The 20,355-nt window shown below is 47.5% G+C and overlaps 1 protein-coding gene across 3 annotated transcripts in view; it reads left to right on the top strand.

The window, feature by feature from the left end:
- spef2 (sperm flagellar 2) overlaps nt 1-20,355 on the top strand; it is a 714,991-nt gene that overhangs the window by 45,333 nt on the left and 649,303 nt on the right. For all 3 annotated transcript variants that reach the window (XM_072592835.1, XM_072592845.1, XM_072592854.1), the window contains exons 8-9: nt 2,390-2,578; nt 8,142-8,329. In XM_072592835.1, coding sequence (XP_072448936.1) covers nt 2,390-2,578; nt 8,142-8,329 — 377 coding nt within the window. The remainder of the gene's footprint in view (nt 1-2,389; nt 2,579-8,141; nt 8,330-20,355) is intronic.

Consider the following 20,355-nt stretch of genomic DNA (forward strand, 5'->3'; position numbering starts at 1 on the left):
TTTTCAGGGCTCAATGAATTGCTGACATGTCTGCTCTTTGGTTGCTCTCTGTGATGGCCCTATGAGACACTCTGGAGAGTGTGACAACTCCCTTTGTGTTCCTTCACTTTTAATAAACTGACCTTGAAACTCTTTCAAAAGTGGCCTTTGGGTGTCTGACCACAGTTTTTATGTTAGACATATTTGTCTATGTCACTTTTGAGATGCTATGGTGTAACCCGTATTTATCTTTACAGTAATATTTGCATGCCCCTTTCAGATTTATCTTTAAAAAAAGGTTCAACACTCTGGAACTCCCCTCACTGGGGTTTAGGAGAATGAGAGGTAATCTCATTGAAACAAATCAGATTCTTAAGGGAGTTGACAGGGTCAATGCTGAAAGACTACTTCCCCTCAGGGGGGAGGCAAGAATCTAGAGTGGGCCAGTGATGACCCAGTGGCAGCCAGTGAGAGCCCAGTGTATGCCATTGGTCTCTCTATAAATCAGTGATGTCCCAGTGTGCACCAATAATGTGCCAGTGCACGCCAGTGATGTTTCTGTGCATGCTAGTGATGTCCCAGTGTAATCCAATGATGTTCCAGTGTAAGCCATTGCTGTCCCAGTGTAAGTCAGTAATGTTCCAGTGTACACCAGTGATGTTCCAGTGTACGCCAGTGATGTCCCAGTGTATGCCAGTGATGTCCCAGTGTAAACCAGTGATGTTCCAGTGTAAGCCAGTGATGTCCCAGTGTAAACCAGTGATCTTCCAGTGTATGCCAATGATGTTCCAGTGTAAACCAGTGATGGTCCAGTGTAAGCCAGTGATGTCTCTGTGCATGCTAGTGATGTCCCAGTGTACACCAGTGATGGTCCCAGTGTAATCCAATGATGTCGCAGTGTAAGTCAGTGATGTCCCCTTCTATGCCAGTGCTGTCCCAGTGTAAGTCAGTAATGTCCCAGTGTACATCAGTGATCCAGTGTAAGCCAGTGATGTCCCAGTGTAAACCAGTGATCTTCCAGTGTATGCCAATGATGTTCCAGTGTAAACCAGTGATGGTCCAGTGTAAACCAGTGATGTCTCTGTGCATGCTAGTGATGTCCCAGTGTACACCAGTGATGGTCCCAGTGTAATCCAATGATGTCGCAGTGTAAGTCAGTGATGTCCCCTTCTATGCCAGTGCTGTCCCAGTGTAAGTCAGTAATGTCCCAGTGTTCACCAGTGATCCAGTGTAAGCCAGTGATGTCCCAGTGTAAACCAGTGATGTCCCAGTGTAAGCCAGTGATGTCCCAGTGTAGACGAGTGATGTTCCAGTGTAAACCAGTGATGTTCCACCGTAAGCCAGTGATGTCTCTGTGCATGCTAGTGATGTCCCAGTGTACACCAGTGATGGCAATGATGTCGCAGTGTAAGTCAGTGATGTCCCAATGTAAACCAGTGATGTTCCACCGTAAGCCAGTGATGTCTCTGTGCATGCTAGTGATGTCCCAGTGTACACCAGTGATGTTCCAGTGTAGACCAGTGATGTCCCAGTGTAAACCAGTGATGTCCCAGTGTAAACCAATGATGTCCCAGTGTAAACCAGTGATGTTCCGGTGTAAACCAGTGCTGTCCCAGTGCATGCCAATGATGTTCCAGTGTATACCAGTGATGTCCCTATGTACACCAGTGATGTTCCAGTGTACACCTGTGGTGTTCCAGTGTAAGTCAGTGATGTCCCTGTGCATGCCAGTGATGTTCTAGTGTATGTCAGTGATGTTCCAGTGTAAGTCAGTGCTGTCCCAGTGTACACCAGTGATGGTCCCAGTGTAAGCCAATGATGTCCCAGTGTAAGTCAGTGATGTCCCCATGTATGCCAGTGCTGTCAGTGTATGCCAGTGGTGTCCCAGTGTAAACCAGTGATGTTTGAGTGTAAGTCAGTGATGTCCCCGTGTAAGCCAGTGATGTTCCAGCGTAAGCCAGTGATGTCTCTATGCATGCTAGTGATGTCCCAGTGTACACCAGTGATGGTCCCAGTGTAAGCCAATGATGTCCCAGTGTAAGTCAGTGATGTCCCCATGTATGCCAGTGCTGTCAGTGTATGCCAGTGGTGTCCCAGTGTAAAACAGTGATGTTCCAGTGGATGCCAGTGATGTTTCAGTGTAAGTCAGTGATGTCCCAGTGCGCGCCAATGATGTTCCAGTGTATACCAGTGATGTCCCCATGTACACCAGTGATGTTCCAGTTTAAACCAGTGCTGTCCCAGCGTAAGCCAGTGATATCCCAGTGTACACCAGTGATGTCCCAGTGTACACCAGTGATACACCAGTGTATGCCAGTGATGTCCCAGTGTATGCCAGTGGTTACTCTGTGATCTAGTATTGATCCAGTGTTAGCCGGTGATGGTTTTGTGTTCCTGTGTTTGATCCTAGGAGGTGTATCGTGAGGAGCAGTTGGTGAATCGGCTGATGCGTCAGTCACTACAGGAGAGGCGGATTGCTGTCCAGCTGATGCTAGCTCGCCATGAGAAACAAGTCATTACACAAAACCGCATCTTCCGAGAGAAGCAGTATGAGGAGAAGCGGTTGCAGGAGTTCCAGGAAGTGTTGGACAAGGAGGCGGTATGTCAGCTAACAACAATTTCGTTATTCTTGCATGGGATGTGGGTGTTGCTGGTAACGCCTTTTTTTTATAACTCATTCCCAGTCGGTCTCTCGGCCATTTCGGAGGGTAGTTAAGAGTCATGTAGGCGAGACCAGGTGAGGATGGCAGTTTCATGCACGAGAGGACATGAGTGAACCCTATGGGTCTTTACAACAATTGACAACAGCTTTGTGGTCATCACTAGACTCTTCATTCCAGATCTTATTGAATTTAGATTTTACCATCTGCCAGGGTTGGATTTGAACCCATGTTCCCTGGGCCATTAGGTTGGAGTTCTGGGTTACCGTTTCACCACTACCCCTCCTCAGCTTTACACAGACTCAGGGTGGCATCCTGGTTGATGTGGGCGAGGGTGGGAAATGTGGCAGAATCGCACAGGAAGTTCAGCAAGGCTGATCTCGATGTTGGGAATAACTTGCTGCATCTTTTTATTCAGATCAGGGTGTCAGGGTGAGATTCCCACTAGGCAGCACTGAGGTGCCTATAAATACAGATTATTGCTTGTTCATGACCTTAATTACTGCCCATCTCACCTCATTAATATAGAGCTTTCCCTTGTATCACCTGCCACTAGCACATTAGACATGGAGACTCCTTGATACAGGAGTCAATAGACAATAGACAATAGGTGCAGGAGTAGGCCATTCTACCCTTCGAGCTAGCACCACCATTCATTATGATCATGGCTGATCATCCTCAATCAGTATCCAGTTCCTGCCTTATCCCCATATCCCTTGATTCCACTATCCTCAAGAGCTCTATCCAACTCTTTCATGAAAATATCCAGAGACTGGGCCTCCACTGCCCTCTGGGGCAGAACATTCCTTACACCCACCACTCTCTGGGTGAAGAAGTTTCTCCTCAACTCTGTTCTAAGTGGCCTACCCCTTATTTTTAAACTCATCCTGCCTCCAAAGTTTCCAATCCTTTAATAATCTTATACATCTCAATCAGATCCCCTCTCAATCTTCTAAACTCAAGGGTACACAAGCCCAGTCGCTCCAATCTTTCAGCATAAGATAGTCCCGCCATTCCAGGAGTTGACCTCGTGAACCTACGCTGCACTCCCTCAATAGCCAGAATGTCTTTCCTCAAATTTGGAGACCAAAACTGCAAACAATATTCCAGGTGTGGTCTCACCAGGGCCCTGTACAGCTGCAGAAGAACCTCTTTGCTTCTATACTCAATCCCTCTTGTTATGAAGGCCAGCATGCTATTAGCCTTCTTCACTACCTGCTGTACCTGCATGCTTACCTTCATTGACTGCTGTAAAAGAACACCCAGATCTCTCTGTACTGCCCCTTTACCGAAATTGATTCCATTTAGGTAGTAATCTGCCTTCCTGTTCTTGCCACCAAAGTGGATAACCATACATTTATCCACATTAAACTGCATCTGCCATGCATCTGACCACTCACCTAACCTGTGCAGGTCACCCTGTATTCTCCTAACAAGCTCTTCACATTTCATCCTGCCACCCAGCTTTGTGTCATCAGCAAATTTGCAAATCTTACTTTTAATACCTTTGTCTGTATCATTAATGCATATTGTAAAAAGCTGCGGTCCCAGCACTGATCCCTGCGGTACCCCACTGGTCATTGCCTGCCATTCCGAAATGGAGCCGTTTATCACTACTCTTTGTTTCCTATCAGTACTAACTTTCAATCCAAGTTAGTACTTTGCCCCCCAATACCATGCGCCCTAATTTTACTCACTAACCTCCTATGTGGGACTTTATCAAAAGCTTTCTGAAAGTCCAGGTACACTACATCTACTGGATCTCCCTCGTCCATCTTCAGAGTTACATCCTCAAAAAAATTCCAGAAGATTAGTCAAGCATGATTTCCCCTTCATAAATCTATGCTGACTCTGACCTATCCTGTTACTACTATCCAGATGTGTCGTAATTTCATCCTTTATAATAGACTCCAGCATCTTTCCCACCACTGAGGTCAGACTAACTGGTCTATAATTCCCTGCTTTCTCTCTCCCACCTTTCTTAAAAAGTGGTACAACATTAGCCACCCTCCAATCCGCAGGAACTGATCCCGAATCTATCGAACTCTGGAAAATAATCACCAACGCATCCACGATTTCCCGAGCCACCTCCTTCAGTACCCTGGGATGTAGACCATCAGGCCCCGGGGACTTATCAACCTTCAGACCTAACAGTCTCTCCAACACCAATTCCTGGCAAATATAAATTCCCTTCAGTTCAGGTCCTTCAGCCACTGTTACCTCTGGGAGATTGCTTGTGTCTTCCCCAGTGAACACAGATCTGAAGTACCAATTCAATTCTTCTGCCATTTCTTTGTTCCCTGTAATATATTCCCCTGTTTCTGTCTTCAAGGGCCCAATTTTAGCCTTAACCATTTTTTTGCCTTTCACATACCTAAAAAAGCCTTTACTATCCTCATTTATATTATTCACCAGTTTACCTTCGTACCTCATTTTTTCTCTGCGTATTTCCTTCTTAGTAATCCTCTGTTGTTCTTTAAAAGCTTCCCAGTCCTCCATTTTCCCACTTATCTTTGCTATGTTATACTTTTTCTCTTTTAACTTTATATGTTTCTTAACTTCCCTCCTCAGCCACGACCACCCATGCCTCCTCCTATGATCTTTCTTCCTTTTTGGAATGAACTGATCCTGCATCTTCTGCATTATACCCAGAAATATCTGCCATTGTTCCTCCACGGTCATCCCTGCTAAGGTATTGCACCATTGAACTTTGGCCAGCTCTTCCCTCATAGCTCCATCGTTCCCTTTATTCAACTGAAATATTATCACTTCCGATTGTACCCTCTCCCTCTCAAATTGCAGATTGAAGCTTATTGTATTATGGTCACTACTTCCGAATGGCTTCTTCACTTCGAGGTCACTGACCAATTCTGGTTCATTACACAACACCAGATCCAGAATTGCCTTCTCCCTGGTAGGCTCCAGCACCAGCTGTTCTAAGAATCCATCTCGGAGGCACTGCACAAACTCCCTTTCTTGGGGTCCAGTACCATCCTGATTCTCCCAGTCTACCTGCATGTTGAAATCCCCCATAACAACTGTAGTAACATCTTTGCGACTGGCCAATTTCAGCTCCTGATTCAACTTACATCCGACATCCAGACTACTGTTTGGGGGCCTGTAGATGACTACCAAGAGGGTCTTTTTACCCTCAGTGTTTTGAAGCTCTAACCATATTGACTCGACATCCCCTGATTCTAGGTCCCCCCGCGCAAGGGACTGAATATCCTCCCTTACCAACAAGGCCACCCCACCCCCTCTGCCCGTCAGTCTGTCCTTACGATAGCACGTGTAGCCTTGAATATTCATTTCCCAGGCCCTGTCCCCATGAAGCCACGTCTCAGTTATCCCCACAGTATCGTATCTGCCAATTTCCAACTGAGCCTCAAGCTCTTCCATCTTATTTCTAATATTTCATATATTTCTAATATTCATATATAATATTTTTAATTTGTCAGAGCGGGTGCCTGGGGATCTCCAGCCCACTGCTTCCTCCAAGTGACTTCCATATTGGACTTTATGCAGTCATTCCTGGGGCACTGGCTACAACCACAGACATTGGTACCCGACATGTGCCCGCCTCGAAGAACCGTCACAGCACATCACCAGTCCACTTACAGGATACTTCTGGATTTTAACCTCCACTTAGGGCCACAATGACACCTACCATGATAGCACTGCAGCAAGGACACTCAGGCATACTGGCCCAGTTCTAGCTCTAGCATGTTCCCTTTGCTCTCTTCATGCTCACTGAGTTTAAACCTGTCTGGATGCTCACCGCTTCCCTGCCTTGCCTTTCGCACCTCATTGAGATGATCTCATTGAAACCTACAGAACACTGAAAATGATAGATCTTTCCCCAGTCATAGACGGCTGTGGAAGCTCAGTCTTTGAGTATGTTTAGGGTAGAGATGGATAGATATCTCACTACCAGTGCGGTACAGGGTTGTGGGGTTGGGGTATGTAAATGTCAGTGAGAATTTTGATCAACCATGATTGTATTGAATGGCAGGGCAGGCTCGTGGGCTGAATGGCCTGCACTAATTGCTATGTTCCACACCACCTGGTTTGACTCTTTGTGCCTTTTATGAGCTGTTTCCCTCCTGGTAAGACAGGTATTAAAGCTGGTACAGCTGTTAGTTTTGGTGGCAGAGGGGAGGTGTCCTAAATGAGTGAGTAGGCAGGGCTGAGGGTATGCAGGGTTCGTGGAGTCAGGTTTGAGGTGGATTGCAGTGAGTGAGGGAAAATGTTGCAGGCAGTAGTGAGAGTGGGAGAGCATGGGGCTGGTGCTGTGGCAGGGTGGGAGAAGGCAGCTAGACTCAGACAAGAGAAGTGCAATAGGTATGAGCTAGGTGTTAATGAGACCTGGTTGGTAAGATACAGCAAGAAAACTCATACAGCAAAACCCTCCAAAAAACCCAACAAGACTGACACTTAGCTAATGTTGGAAAGATGTACCAAGTAGAGTGAACCAGGAATTGGTGCTGGAAACCAACTGTTTACAATTTATGTCAATGACTTTGATGAAGGAACAGGAGCTACGTTTGCTGATGACATAAAGATAAGTAGGAAATTTAATTGTGAATTGTGAAGAGGATATAACGATGCTGCAAGAATGAATATGTGGGGCAAAGATCTGGCAAGAGGGAGAATATGAAATTGTCTACTTTGGCAGGAAGCATTAAAATGAAGCATATTATTTAAATGGTGAGATATTGCAGAGATCTGAGATACAGAGGGATTTGGCTGTCCTAGTGTGTGACTCACAAAAATCACAATATACAGTGACAAAAAGTAATGAGGAAAGCAAGAGAATGTTACCATTCATTGTAATTGCTCTTGTGTTCTTAGAATCCCTACAGAATCAGAGAATCCCTACAGCATGGAAACAGGCTATTTGGCCAAACAAGTCCACACCGACCCCCCAAAGATTAACCCACCCAGACCCATTCCCCTACCCTATATTTACCCCTGACTAATGCACCTAACCTGCGCATCCCTGAACACTACGGGCAATTCAGCATGGCCAATTCACCCGAACCTGTACACCCTTGGATTGTGGGAGGAAACCAGAGCACCCGGAGGAAACCCACGCAGACACGGGGAGAACGTGCAAACTCCACATCACCCTGAGTTGTGGATGGCAGCAGGAATGCTGCTTTCAGTGTCAAATTCAGCTCCCATTCTCCAAGGAGTAAATGATGTGACGAGATTACACAGACCCAGCTTGATTTCTGAAATTTAGAGGGATCATTAGGAATTGCATTGTATTCTTGAAGATTGTAAAATGAATAGGGTTGGATGGGTAAAAAGAAATTCTATTGGGGACAGAGTGTTGAAGCCAGTCTTCATGATGGGCATCAATTGGCATCATAAGCTTCCTGTGATAGAGTGATATCTCAGTTACCGCAGGGTGGGGGAGGGGGTCAGGATGGACAGAGTCTCTGACGCTCGTCAGTGTTGTCTCCCAGAGTCAGGAACGAGCTGTCATTTTCCCTGTAGGTGTTGGTGAGACAAGAGAAACTGGAGCACCTGGAGCACATCCAGCGAGAACGGGAGGTCCATGAGCGGGTTATGGCTCAGCGAGCAGAGCAGCGATTCCGGAAACACTACAGCCTGTGCCAGGAAGTGGTGAACCACATCATCGACTTGGTGACCAAGATCACAGAATACCGTGAGCTCACACTAAAGTACGTGGAAACGCTGAGCAGTTGGCACTTTGGTGGGGCACACCTCACACTTACTCTGCCATTCAACAAGGTCGTGGCTGATCTCATCACCCCCCATTCCCATCACACACCCCAGATTACCTTCACCCCCTTCTTAGCTATCCACCTCTGCCTTCATCATACTCTGCTTCCAATACCTTTCTCAGAAGAGAATTTCAAAAACCCGTGAGACTTAATGTGATAGAAGAACCCTTTCTCTGTTATAAACATGTGACCCATGATTTTTAAACAACAAATCCTAGTCCTAGATTCTCCCACCAGAGGAAACATCCTCTTCACCCTCAGGATCTCTCACGTTTCACTCGAGTCACCTCTTACTCTTCCAAACTCCAGTGGATACAAACCCAACATGTCCAAGCTTGAATGATATTAAATTGGAAAAACCGCGGAAAACATTTACCAGGATGTTACCGGGACTGGAGGGTTTGAGTTAGAAGGAGAGGCTGAAAAGGCTGGGACTTTTTCCCCTGGAGTGTTGGAGGCTGAGGGGTGGAACTTATAGAGATTTCTAAAATCATGAGGGGCATGGATAGGGTGAATAGACCAGGGTTGGGGAAGTCCAGAACTAAAGGGCAGAGGTTTAAGGTGAGAGGGGAAAGTTTAAAAGGGACCTGAGGGTAAACAGAGGGTGGTGCACATCGAGAAATGAACTGTCAGAGGAAGTGTTAGATGCAGGAACAATTACAACATTTAACAGTCATTTGGACAGGTCCATGAATAGGAAAGGTTTGAAGGGATATGGGCCAAACAGAGACAAAATGGGACTAGTTTACTTTGGAAACATGGTTGGCATGGACTGCTTCCATCCTTTAGGATTCTATGTGTACCATCGAGAAAACAAAATCAGAAACTGTCCCCCATCAAACACTCCCAGGACAGGGACAGCACGGGGTTAGATACCGAGTAAAGCTCCCTCTACACAGTTCCCCATCCAACACTCCCAGGGACAGGGACAGCACAGGGTTAGATACCGAGTAAAGCTCCCTCTACACAGTTCCCCATCCAACACTCCTAGGACAGGGACAGCACGGGGTTAGATACAGACTAAAGCACCCTCTACCCCATCCCCCATCAAACACTCCCAGGACAGGGACAATATGGGTTAGATACAGAGTAAAGCTCCCTTTTCACTGTCCCCATCAAACACTCCCAGGACAGGGACAGCATGGGGTTAGATACCGAGTAAAGCTCCCTTTTCACTGTCCCCATCAAACACTCCCAGGACAGGGACAATATGGGTTAGATACAGAGTAAAGATCCCTCTACACTGTCCCCCATCAAACACTCCCAGGACACGGACAGCACGGGGTTAGATACAGAGTAAAGCTCCCTCTACACTGTGCCCATTAAACACTCCCAGGACAGGGACAGCATGGGGTTAGATGCAGAGTAAAGCTCTCTCTACACTGTCCCCCATCTAACCCTCCCGGGACAGGGACAGCACGGGGTTAGATACGGAGTAAAGCTCCCTAGACACTGTCACAGGGCAGGGACAGAACAGGGTTAGATACGGAGTAAAGCTCATAGAACCTAGAACATTACAGCGCAGTACAGGCCCTTCAGCCCTCGATGTTGCCCCGCCCTGTCATACCAATCTGAAGCCCATCTAACCTACACTATTCCATGTACGTCCATATACTTGTCCAAGTCACCTCTCAACCTTCTTCTCTCAAACAAAGACAACCTCAAGTCCCTTAGCCTTTCCTCGTAAGACCTTCCCTCCATACCAGGCAACATCCTGGTAAAAGCTAAAACACTATATGCCTTCTTAACAACCCTATCAACCTGGGTGGCAACTTTCAGGGATCTGTGTACATGGACACCGAGATCTCTCTGCTCATCTACACTACCAAGAATCTTACCATCAGCCCAGTACTTTGCATTCCGGTTACTCCGACCAAAGTGTATCACCTCACACTTGTCCACATTAAACTCCATTTGCCACCTTTCAGCCCAGCTCTGCAGCTTATCTATGTCTCTCTGTAACCTACAACATCCTTCGTCACTATCCACAACTCCACCGACCTTAGTGTTGTCTGCAAATTTACTAACCCACCCTTCTACGCCCTCATCCAGGTCGTTTATAAAAATGACAAACAGCAGTGGACCTAACACCGACCCTTGTGGTACACCACTGGTAACTGGACTCCAGGATGAACATTTCCCATCAACCACCACCCTCTGTCATCTTTCAGCAAGCCAATTACTGATCCAAACTGCTATATCTCCCACAATCCCATTCCTCCGCATTTTGTACAATAGCCTACTGTGGGGCACCTTATCGAACGCCTTGCTGAAATCCATATACACCACATCAACCGGTTTACTCTCATCTACCTGTTTGGTCACCTTCTCAAAGAACTCAATAAAGTTTGTGAGACACGACCTACCCTTCACAAAACCGTGCTGACTATCTCTAATCAAATTATTATTTTCTAGGTGATTATAAATTCTATCTCTTATAACCCTTTCCAACACTTTACCAACAACTGAAGTAAGGCTCACTGGTCTATAATTCCCAGGGTTGTCTCTACTCCCCTTCTTGAACAGGGGAACCACATTTGCTATCCTCCAGTCTTCTGGCACTATTCCTGTAGATAATGACAATTTAAAGATCAATGCCAAAGGCTCGGCAATCTCCTCCCTGGCTTCCCAGAGGATCCTAGGATAAATCCCATCTGGCCCAGGGGACTTATCTATTTTCACACTCTGCAGGATTTCTAATACCTCTTCCTTGTGAACCTCAATCACACCTAGTCTAGTAGCCTGTATCTCAGTATTCTCCTCAACAACATTGTCATTTTCTAGAGTGAATGGTGTTGAAAGATATTTATTTAGTGCTTCCCCTATCTCCTCTGACTCCACACACAACTTCCCACTACTCTCCTTGATTGGCCCTAACCTTACTCTCGTCTTTCTTTTATTCCTTAAATACCTAGAGAAAGCCTTAGGGTTTACCCTGATCTTATTCGCAAACAACTTCTCATGTCTCCTCCTGGCTCTTCTGAGCTCTCTCTTTAGGTCTTTCTTGGCTCCCTTGTAACCCTCAAGCGCCCGAACTGAGCCTTCACATCTCACCCTAACATAAACCTCCTTCTTCCTCTTGACCAGAGATTCAACTTCCTTCGTAAATCACGACTCCTGTGCTCTATAGCTTCCTCCCTGCCTGACAGGTACATACTTATCTAGCTCCCTCTACACTGTCCGAGGGCAGGGACAGCTCAGGGTTAGGTACAGAGGAAAGCTCCCTCTACACTGTCTAATGCCTCACTTTGTAAAACAGTCATGTTGGACGTTCAGGCCCAAACTGTTGGAGGTCAGATAAACTCGATCCTGAGACAGCAATAGTCTTGGCTCTTTATCCCTGCACTTGTTACTTCCTTTAGTGAATTCACCTCCTTTGGCAAGACCATACTGTCTCTGCCTGATATCCTTGATATTCAATGCTCTGTTACAACATCGACAATAATAGCTTCAAACATTTTTCAGTGATTGATATCAAACCAACTGGCCTGTAACTTTCTGCTTTCTCCCTCTGTTCCTCTCTTTTGAGTAAAGAATGAAGAATGTTCTTTCGGAACATTCTTTGATTGTAATGAATTTTGAAAAATTGAAGCCAATGTATTAAGCCCCTGGGATGAAGCCCATCAGGACCTGGGCACATGTCAGCCTGCAGCTCCCTCTATTTGCTCACTGCCACTTACAGTCATCGAGTCATAGACATATACAGCACAGAAATAGACCCTTTGGTCCAACTTGTCCATGCTGCCCAGATATCCTAAATTTGTGGGCGGCACGGTGGCACAGTGGTTAGCACTGCTGCCTCACAGCGCCAGAGACTCGGGTTCAATTCCCACCTCAGGCGACTGTCTGTGTGGAGTTTGCACATTCTCCCCGTGTCTGCGTGGGTTTCCTCCGGGTGCTCTGGTTTCCTCCCACAGTCCAAAGATGTGCAGGTTAGGTGGATTGGCCATGCTAAATTGCCCGTAGTGTTAGGTCAAGGGGTAAATGTCGGGGAATGGGTCTGGATGGGTTGCTCTTCGGAGGGTCAGGGTGGACTTGTTGGGCCAAAGGGCTTGTTTCCACACTGTAAGGAATCTAATCTATTTCCATTTGCCAGCACCCAGCCCATATCCCTCCAAACCCTTCCTATTCATATACCCAGCCAAATGCCTTTTAAATGTTCCAAATGTCCCAGCCTCCACCACATCCTCTGGCAGCTCATTCCATACACGTACCACCCTCTGTGTGAAAACGTTCCCCTTAGGTCTCTTTTATATCTTTCTCCTCTCACCCTAAACCTATGCCCTCTAGTTCTGGACTCCCGAAATCCAGGGAAAAGACTTTGTCTATTTATCCTATCCATGCCCCTCATGATTTTGTAAACCTCTATAAGGTCACCCCTCAGCCTGCGACGCTCCAGGGAAAACAGCCCCAGCCTGTTCAGCCTCTCCCTGTAGCTCAGATCCTCCAACCCTGGCAACATCCTTGTGAATCTTTTTTGAACCCTTTTAAGTTTCACAATATCTTCCCGATTGGAAGGAGTCCAGAATTGCACGCAATATTCCAACAGTGGCCTAACCAATGACCTGTACAGCCACAACATGACCTCCCAACTCCTGTACTCAATACTCTGACCAATAAAGGAAAGCATACCAAACACCTTCTTCACTATCCTATCTACCTGCGACTCCACTTTCAAGGAGCTACGAACCTGCACTCCAAGGTCTCTTTGTTCAGCAACACTCCCTTGGACCTTACCATTAAGTGTATAAGTCCTGCTAAGATTTGCTTTCCCAAAATGCAGCACCTCTCATTTATCTGAATTAAACTCCATCTGCCACTTCTCAGCCCATTGGCCCATCTGGTCCAGATCCTGTTTTAATCTGAAGTAACCCTCTTCGCTGTCCATTACACCTCCAATTTTGGTGTCATCTGCAAACTTACTAACTATACCTCTTATTCTCGCATCCAAATCATTTATGTAAATGACAAAAAGTAGAGGACCCAGCACCGATCCTTGTGGCACTCCACTGGTCACAGGCCTCCAATCTGAAAAACAACCCTCCACCACCACCCTCTGTCTTCTACCTTTGAGCCAGTTCTGTATCCAAATGGCTAGTTCTCCCTGTATTCCATGAGATCTAACCTTGCTAATCAGTCTCCCATGGGGAACCTTGTCGAACGCCTTACTGAAGTCCATATAGAGCACATCTACTGCACTGCCCTCATCAATCCTCTTTGTTACTTCTTCAAACAAACTCAATCAAGTTTGTGAGACATGATTTCCCACTCACAAAGCCATGTTGACTATCCCTAATCAGTCCTTGCCTTTCCAAATACATGTACATCCTGTCCCTCAGGATTCCCTCCAACAACTTGCCCACCACCGAGGTCAGGCTCACTGGTCTATAGTTCCCTGGCTTGTCCTTACCACCCTTCTTAAACAGTGGCACCATGTTAGCCAACCTCCAGTCTTCCGGCACCTCACCTGTGACTATCGGGGAATTAAGGGCTACGGGGAGAATGCAGGTAAGTGGAGTTGAACTGCCCATCAGCCATGATTGAATGGTGGAGTGGACCCGATGGGCCGAATGGCCTTACTTCCACTCCTATGGTCTCATGGTCTTAAATATCTCAGCAAGAGGCCCAGCAATCACTTCTCTAGCTTCCCACAGAGTTCTCAGGTACCCTCAAAATATCCTCAAAAGACTCCTGCACTAGCTGCCTACCTCGTTTACCCTTCCTGGAGTTAACCCATCTATGTGACTGTATCTGAGACTTCCCCCCTTCCTATAACTGCCATCCATCACATACTGTTGCTGTTGCAGATTCCTCATCGCTTCTATCTGTCTCTCCAACTGATCCATTCGATCTGATAAGATTTGCAACCAACAGCATTTATTGCAGATATAATCCGCAGTAACCCTTAAACTCTCTTTAAACTCTCACATCTGATAAGAAGCACATATCACTGTACTAAAGGCAATTTTTGCTCCTTCACAATCTATAGACCCAGAAAATAATTCCGTCTTATTCCTTTACAAACACTGCCCCAGGTTAAATTTTTGGTTATGGCTTATATTTTAAGTTTAATCAAGAAACATATCTCCAAAAACATAAAATCAAGAAAGAACCCACTCTACTCACTACTGCAGACTTTCTGTAGGCAATTAACTTATCTGATTCTGTGCTGTGAACTTCGCCCAAACAGTTCCTCCAAGATCAGTTGTGAATTTCTCTGTTTGTCAATTTTCCCAGATACACTCCGATGTCCAGCGATACATGAATTCAAACAGCAAAGGCGGTAACTGTGCAGGTTCTCTCTCTCTCTCTCTCTCTCTCTCCTGCACTGACCTCACCATGTGCTTCCTTTGTCTGTACTTCTCCCTTTTTAAACTGCTGTTGTTTTGACTTTTATCTTCCAAAGTTCCAAAACAATGAAACAGCATCTAAAACAGTAATTGCTGCTCCTGCAATTCAAGGAAATCACCTCCAGCACTTCAAATACCTCAAAAAAGGAGCAGCTGTTACAGCCAGAAAGTTTTCCCGTCCTCCTTCTTGGATTACCCAGAATCTGTTTCAAACTTAAATTTAAAATTCACAATCTGCAATGGTGGGATTCAAAACCATGCTCCCAAAACATTAACCTGGGTCCCAAAGATTACTTAAAACAATGTTCTGATGAAGGATCGCTGGACCTGAAACGTTAACTCTGCATTCTCTCCACAGACACTGCCAGAGCTACTGAGTTTCCCCAGCTGTTTCTGTTTTTATCCCTAGATTACTAATATGGTAACAATACCAACGCTTCCCCATTCAGTGTATTCTGAAATATACCATTCAGTATTAGTCACTGCATCTCTATTAACCTAATTTACCAGCTCATTTTAGCCAGCTCTGCTTCCCCACCCTCATAATTGCTCATATTTAGGCTTTAAACACTAGGCTTAGCACCATTCTTTTCTCCAACAAACTGAATATAAAATCCATCGTATTCTGAGCATTACTCCCCAGAGGTACCTTCACGACAACGTCATCAATTATTTCTACCTCATTGCACAATGTCAGGTCTAATACAGGAGGCTCAGTTGACTCCAGACTATGCTGAGAGTGTGGTGCTGGAAAAACACAGCAGGTCAGGCAGCATCCGAGGAGTAGGAACATAGAACATACAACGTTACAGCACAGTGCAGGCCTTTTGGCCCTTGATGTTGCCCCAACCTGTGAAAATAATCAGATGCCCATCTAACCTACATCGTTCCCTTATTAACCATGTGTATGTCCAATGCCCGTTTAAACACCCTTAACGTCGGTGAGTATACTACTGTTGCAAGCAGGCTGTGCCACACCCTTACTACTAAAGAAACTACCCCTGATATCTGTCCTAAATCTATCACCCCTCAATTTAAAGCCATGTCCCCTCATGTTAGTCATCACCATCTGAGGAAAAAGGCTCTCCCTGTCCACCCTATCTAACCCTCGATTATCTTATACATCGTGATTAAGTCGCCTCTCAATGTTCTCTCCAACAAAAACAGCCTCAGCTCTCTCAGCCTTTCCTCATAAGACCTCCCCTCTATAACAGGCAACATCCTGGTAAATCTCCTCTGAACCCTTTCCAAAGCTTCCACATCCTTCCTATAATATGGTGACCAGAACTGTACACAATACTCCAAGTGCGGCCACACCAGTGTCTTGTACAGCTGCAGCATGACCTCATGGCTCTGAAACTCAATCCCCCCACCAATAAACACCAACACAGTCAATGTTTCCGGCGAAGGATTCCTGACAAAGGGCTCCTGTCCGAAATGCTGCCTGACCTGCTGTGCTTTTCCAGCAACACCCTCTCGACTGTGATCTTCAGCATCTGCCGTCCTCACTTTCTCCTCCAGACTATGCTGTCTGTGAGACTCTATTCCAAAGTTTTATGATCTCTTTATCCAATGTCTGCCTTTGTCCATTTGACATTTTCAAATTAAAATGATAAAGATTAAAATTCCCCTGATCTTCGCTGTACTTTGCTGACAATCCCCAGTATTATTTCTTCCTGTATATTCCAGTTTACCATCTGGTTACTTTTAGAGGACCTGGACACCTCCCTCCCAACTGACCTCTTGTCTTTATCCTTCTCATCTCGACCCAAAACACTTCTCTGTCCAATTTTTCTGGGTATACGACATCCCCATCTATTGTGTTAATGCCATTATTGATTGAATCAGCTCACCATGTTTCCCCAGCTTCCTGTCCTTCCTATATGTCCTCTACCCTTCCAAATTCAGGTCGCACTACATTGCCACACTGCAACCAGGTCTCCCAGATGTACGTCCTCAATTCTCCTTGTGCTTTCAGTTCCTGCTCATGTGTTATTGAGGCTGGCTGGGAAGTGGAATGGAACTGAAACCATGGCCTGGCTTTCCAACCCCTTCTCCTGTATCTCCATCAAAAAGGGATCAGGACACAACCGCTTGAATGTGAGTCAGGCAGCAGGTTTTATCCCAGTGATCACAGCCATGTTCACAGGGTGGAGAGGATCACCATGTTCTCCCATCAGTGACTGGACAGGAGATTCTCTCACTGCATCACCCAGGCCTACCTTCACACACACTGCTTCACACTGGGTCAGTTGTAAACCGGCCAGCCAGCCCTGAACCAAAACCACCGTATCCCAACAACACAACAACACCTGCCTCAGTGTGTTTGCACCACAGACACCAGCTGTACATTCACTGGTTGTCCAGACACTGCGTTAGAGACAGGGTCAGGGGGAAGAGGGCAGGCTCAATGTCAGCAACAGCAGAAGGGTCAGGGTCAGGGCCAGGGTCAGGGAGTTGCATTAGGGTCAGGGTCAGGGTTAGGGAGCTGCATTAAGGTCAGGGTCAGGGTCACAGAGCTGCATTAGGGTCAGGGTCAGTGTCAGTGAGCTGCATTAGGGTCAGGGTCAGGGTTAGGGAGCTGCATTAGGGTCAGGGTCAGGGTTAGGGAGCTGCATTAGGGTCAGGGTCAGGGTTAGGGAGCTGCATTAGGATCAGGGTCAGGGAGCTGTATTAGGGTCAAGGTCAGGGTCAGGGAGCTGTATTAGGGTCAGGGTCAGGGTCAGGGAGCTGTATTAGGGTCAGGGTTAGGGAGCTGCATTAGGGTCAAGGGTCAGTGTCAGGGAGCTGCATTAAGGTCAGGGTCATGGAGCTGCATTCGTGTCAGGGAGCTGTATTAGGGTCAGGGTCAGGGTTAGGGAGCTGTATTAGGGTCAGGGTCAGGGTTAGGGAGCTGCATTAGGATCAGGGTTAGGGTCAGGGTCAGGGAGCTGTATTAGGGTCAGGGTCAGGGTTAGGGCGCAGTATTAGGGTCAGGGTCAGGGTTAGGGCGCTGTATTAGGGTCAGGGTCAGGGTTAGGGAGCTGTATTAGGGTCAGGGTCAGGGTTAGGGAGCTGCATTAGGATCAGGGTTAGGGTCAGGGTCAGGGAGCTGTATTAGGGTCAGGGTCAGGTTTAGGGAGCTGTATTAGGGTCAGGGTCAGGTTTAGGGAGCTGTATTAGGGTCAGGGTCAGGGTCAGGGAGCTGTATTAGGGTCAGGGTCAGGGTTAGGAAGCTGCATTAAGGTCATGGTCAGGGTCAGGGTTAGGAAGCTGCATTAGGGTCAGGGTCAGGTTTAGGGAGCTGTATTAGGGTCAGGGTCAGGGTCAGGGAGCTGCATTAGGGTCAGGGTCAGGGTCAGGGTTAGGAAGCTGCATTAGGGTCAGGGTCAGGGAGTTGACTTAGGGTCAGGGGTCAAGATTAGGGAGCTGCATTAGGGTCAGGGGCAGGGTTAGGGCACTGTATTAGGGTCAGGGTCAGGGTTAGGGAGCTGCATTAGTCTCAGGGACAGGGAGCTGCATTAGGGTCAGGGTCAGGGTCAGGGTTAGGGAGCTGCATTAGGATCAGGGTCAGGGTTAGGGAACTACATTAGGGTCAGGGTCAGGGTTAGGGAGCTGCATTAGGATCAGGGTCAGGGTTAGGGAACTACATTAGGGTCAGGGTCAGGGTTAGGGAGCTGCATTAGGATCAGGGTCAGGGTTAGGGAACTGCATTAGAGTCAGGGTCAAGATTAGGGAGCTGCATTAGGGTCAGGGGCAGGGTTAGGGCACTGTATTAGGGTCAGGGTTAGGGCGCTGTATTAGTGTCAGGGTCAGGGTTAGGGCGCTGTATTAGTGTCAGGGTCAGGGTTAGGGCGCTGTATTAGGGTCAGGGTCAGGGTTAGGGCACTGTATTAGGGTCAGGATCAAGGTTAGGGCACTGTATTAGGGTCAGGGTTAGGGCGCTGTATTAGGGTCAGGGTCAGGGTTAGGGCCCTGTATTAGGGTCAGGGTTGGGGCGCTGTATTAGTGTCAGGGTCAGGGTTAGGGCGCTGTATTAGGGTCAGGGTTAGGGCGCTGTATTAGGGTCAGGGTCAGGGTTAGGGCCCTGTATTAGGGTCAGGGTTGGGGCGCTGTATTAGTGTCAGGGTTAGGGTTAGGGCACTGTATTAGGGTCAGGGTTGGGGAGCTGTATTAGTGTCAGGGTCAGGGTTAGGGCGCTGTATTAGGGTCAGGATCAGGGTTAGGGTGCTGTATTAGGGTCAGGATCAGGGTTAGGGAGCTGTATTAGTGTCAGGGTCAGGGTCAGGGTTAGGGCGCTGTATTAGGGTCAGGGTCAGGGTTAGGGCGCTGTATTAGGGTCAGGGTCAGGGTTAGGGCACTGTATTAGTGTCAGGGTCAGGGTCAGGGTTAGGGCGCTGTATTAGTGTCAGGGTCAGGGTTAGGGCGCTGTATTAGGGTCAGGGTCAGGGTTAGGGCGCTGTATTAGGGTCAGGATCAGGTTCAGGGCACTGTATTAGGGTCAGGGTTAGGGCGCTGTATTAGGGTCAGGGTTAGGGCGCTGTATTAGGGTCAGGGTCAGGGTTAGGGCACTGTATTAGGGTCAGGTTTAGGGCGCTGTATTAGGGTCAGGGTTAGGGCGCTGTATTAGGGTCAGGGTTAGGGCGCTGTATTAGGGTCAGGTTTAGGGCGCTGTATTAGGGTCAGGGTTAGGGCGCTGTATTAGGGTCAGGGTCAGGGTTAGGGCCCTGTATTAGGGTCAGGGTTGGGGCGCTGTATTAGTGTCAGGGTCAGGGTTAGGGCGCTGTATTAGGGTCAGGGTTAGGGCGCTGTATTAGGGTCAGGGTCAGGGTTAGGGCCCTGTATTAGGGTCAGGGTTGGGGCGCTGTATTAGTGTCAGGGTCAGGGTTAGGGCGCTGTATTAGGGTCAGGGTTAGGGCGCTGTATTAGGGTCAGGGTCAGGGTTAGGGCCCTGTATTAGGGTCAGGGTTGGGGCGCTGTATTAGTGTCAGGGTTAGGGTTAGGGCACTGTATTAGGGTCAGGGTTGGGGAGCTGTATTAGTGTCAGGGTCAGGGTTAGGGCGCTGTATTAGGGTCAGGATCAGGGTTAGGGTGCTGTATTAGGGTCAGGATCAGGGTTAGGGAGCTGTATTAGTGTCAGGGTCAGGGTCAGGGTTAGGGCGCTGTATTAGGGTCAGGGTCAGGGTTAGGGCGCTGTATTAGGGTCAGGGTCAGGGTTAGGGCACTGTATTAGTGTCAGGGTCAGGGTCAGGGTTAGGGCGCTGTATTAGTGTCAGGGTCAGGGTTAGGGCGCTGTATTAGGGTCAGGGTCAGGGTTAGGGCGCTGTATTAGGGTCAGGATCAGGTTCAGGGCACTGTATTAGGGTCAGGGTTAGGGCGCTGTATTAGGGTCAGGGTTAGGGCGCTGTATTAGGGTCAGGGTCAGGGTTAGGGCACTGTATTAGGGTCAGGTTTAGGGCGCTGTATTAGGGTCAGGGTTAGGGCGCTGTATTAGGGTCAGGGTTAGGGCGCTGTATTAGGGTCAGGTTTAGGGCGCTGTATTAGGGTCAGGGTTAGGGCGCTGTATTAGGGTCAGGGTCAGGGTTAGGGCACTGTTTTAGGGTCAGGGTCAGAGTTAGGGCGCTGTATTAGGGT

This window comes from Chiloscyllium punctatum, chromosome 2 (genome assembly GCF_047496795.1).
Source record: "Chiloscyllium punctatum isolate Juve2018m chromosome 2, sChiPun1.3, whole genome shotgun sequence".
Lineage (NCBI taxonomy): Eukaryota > Metazoa > Chordata > Chondrichthyes > Orectolobiformes > Hemiscylliidae > Chiloscyllium > Chiloscyllium punctatum.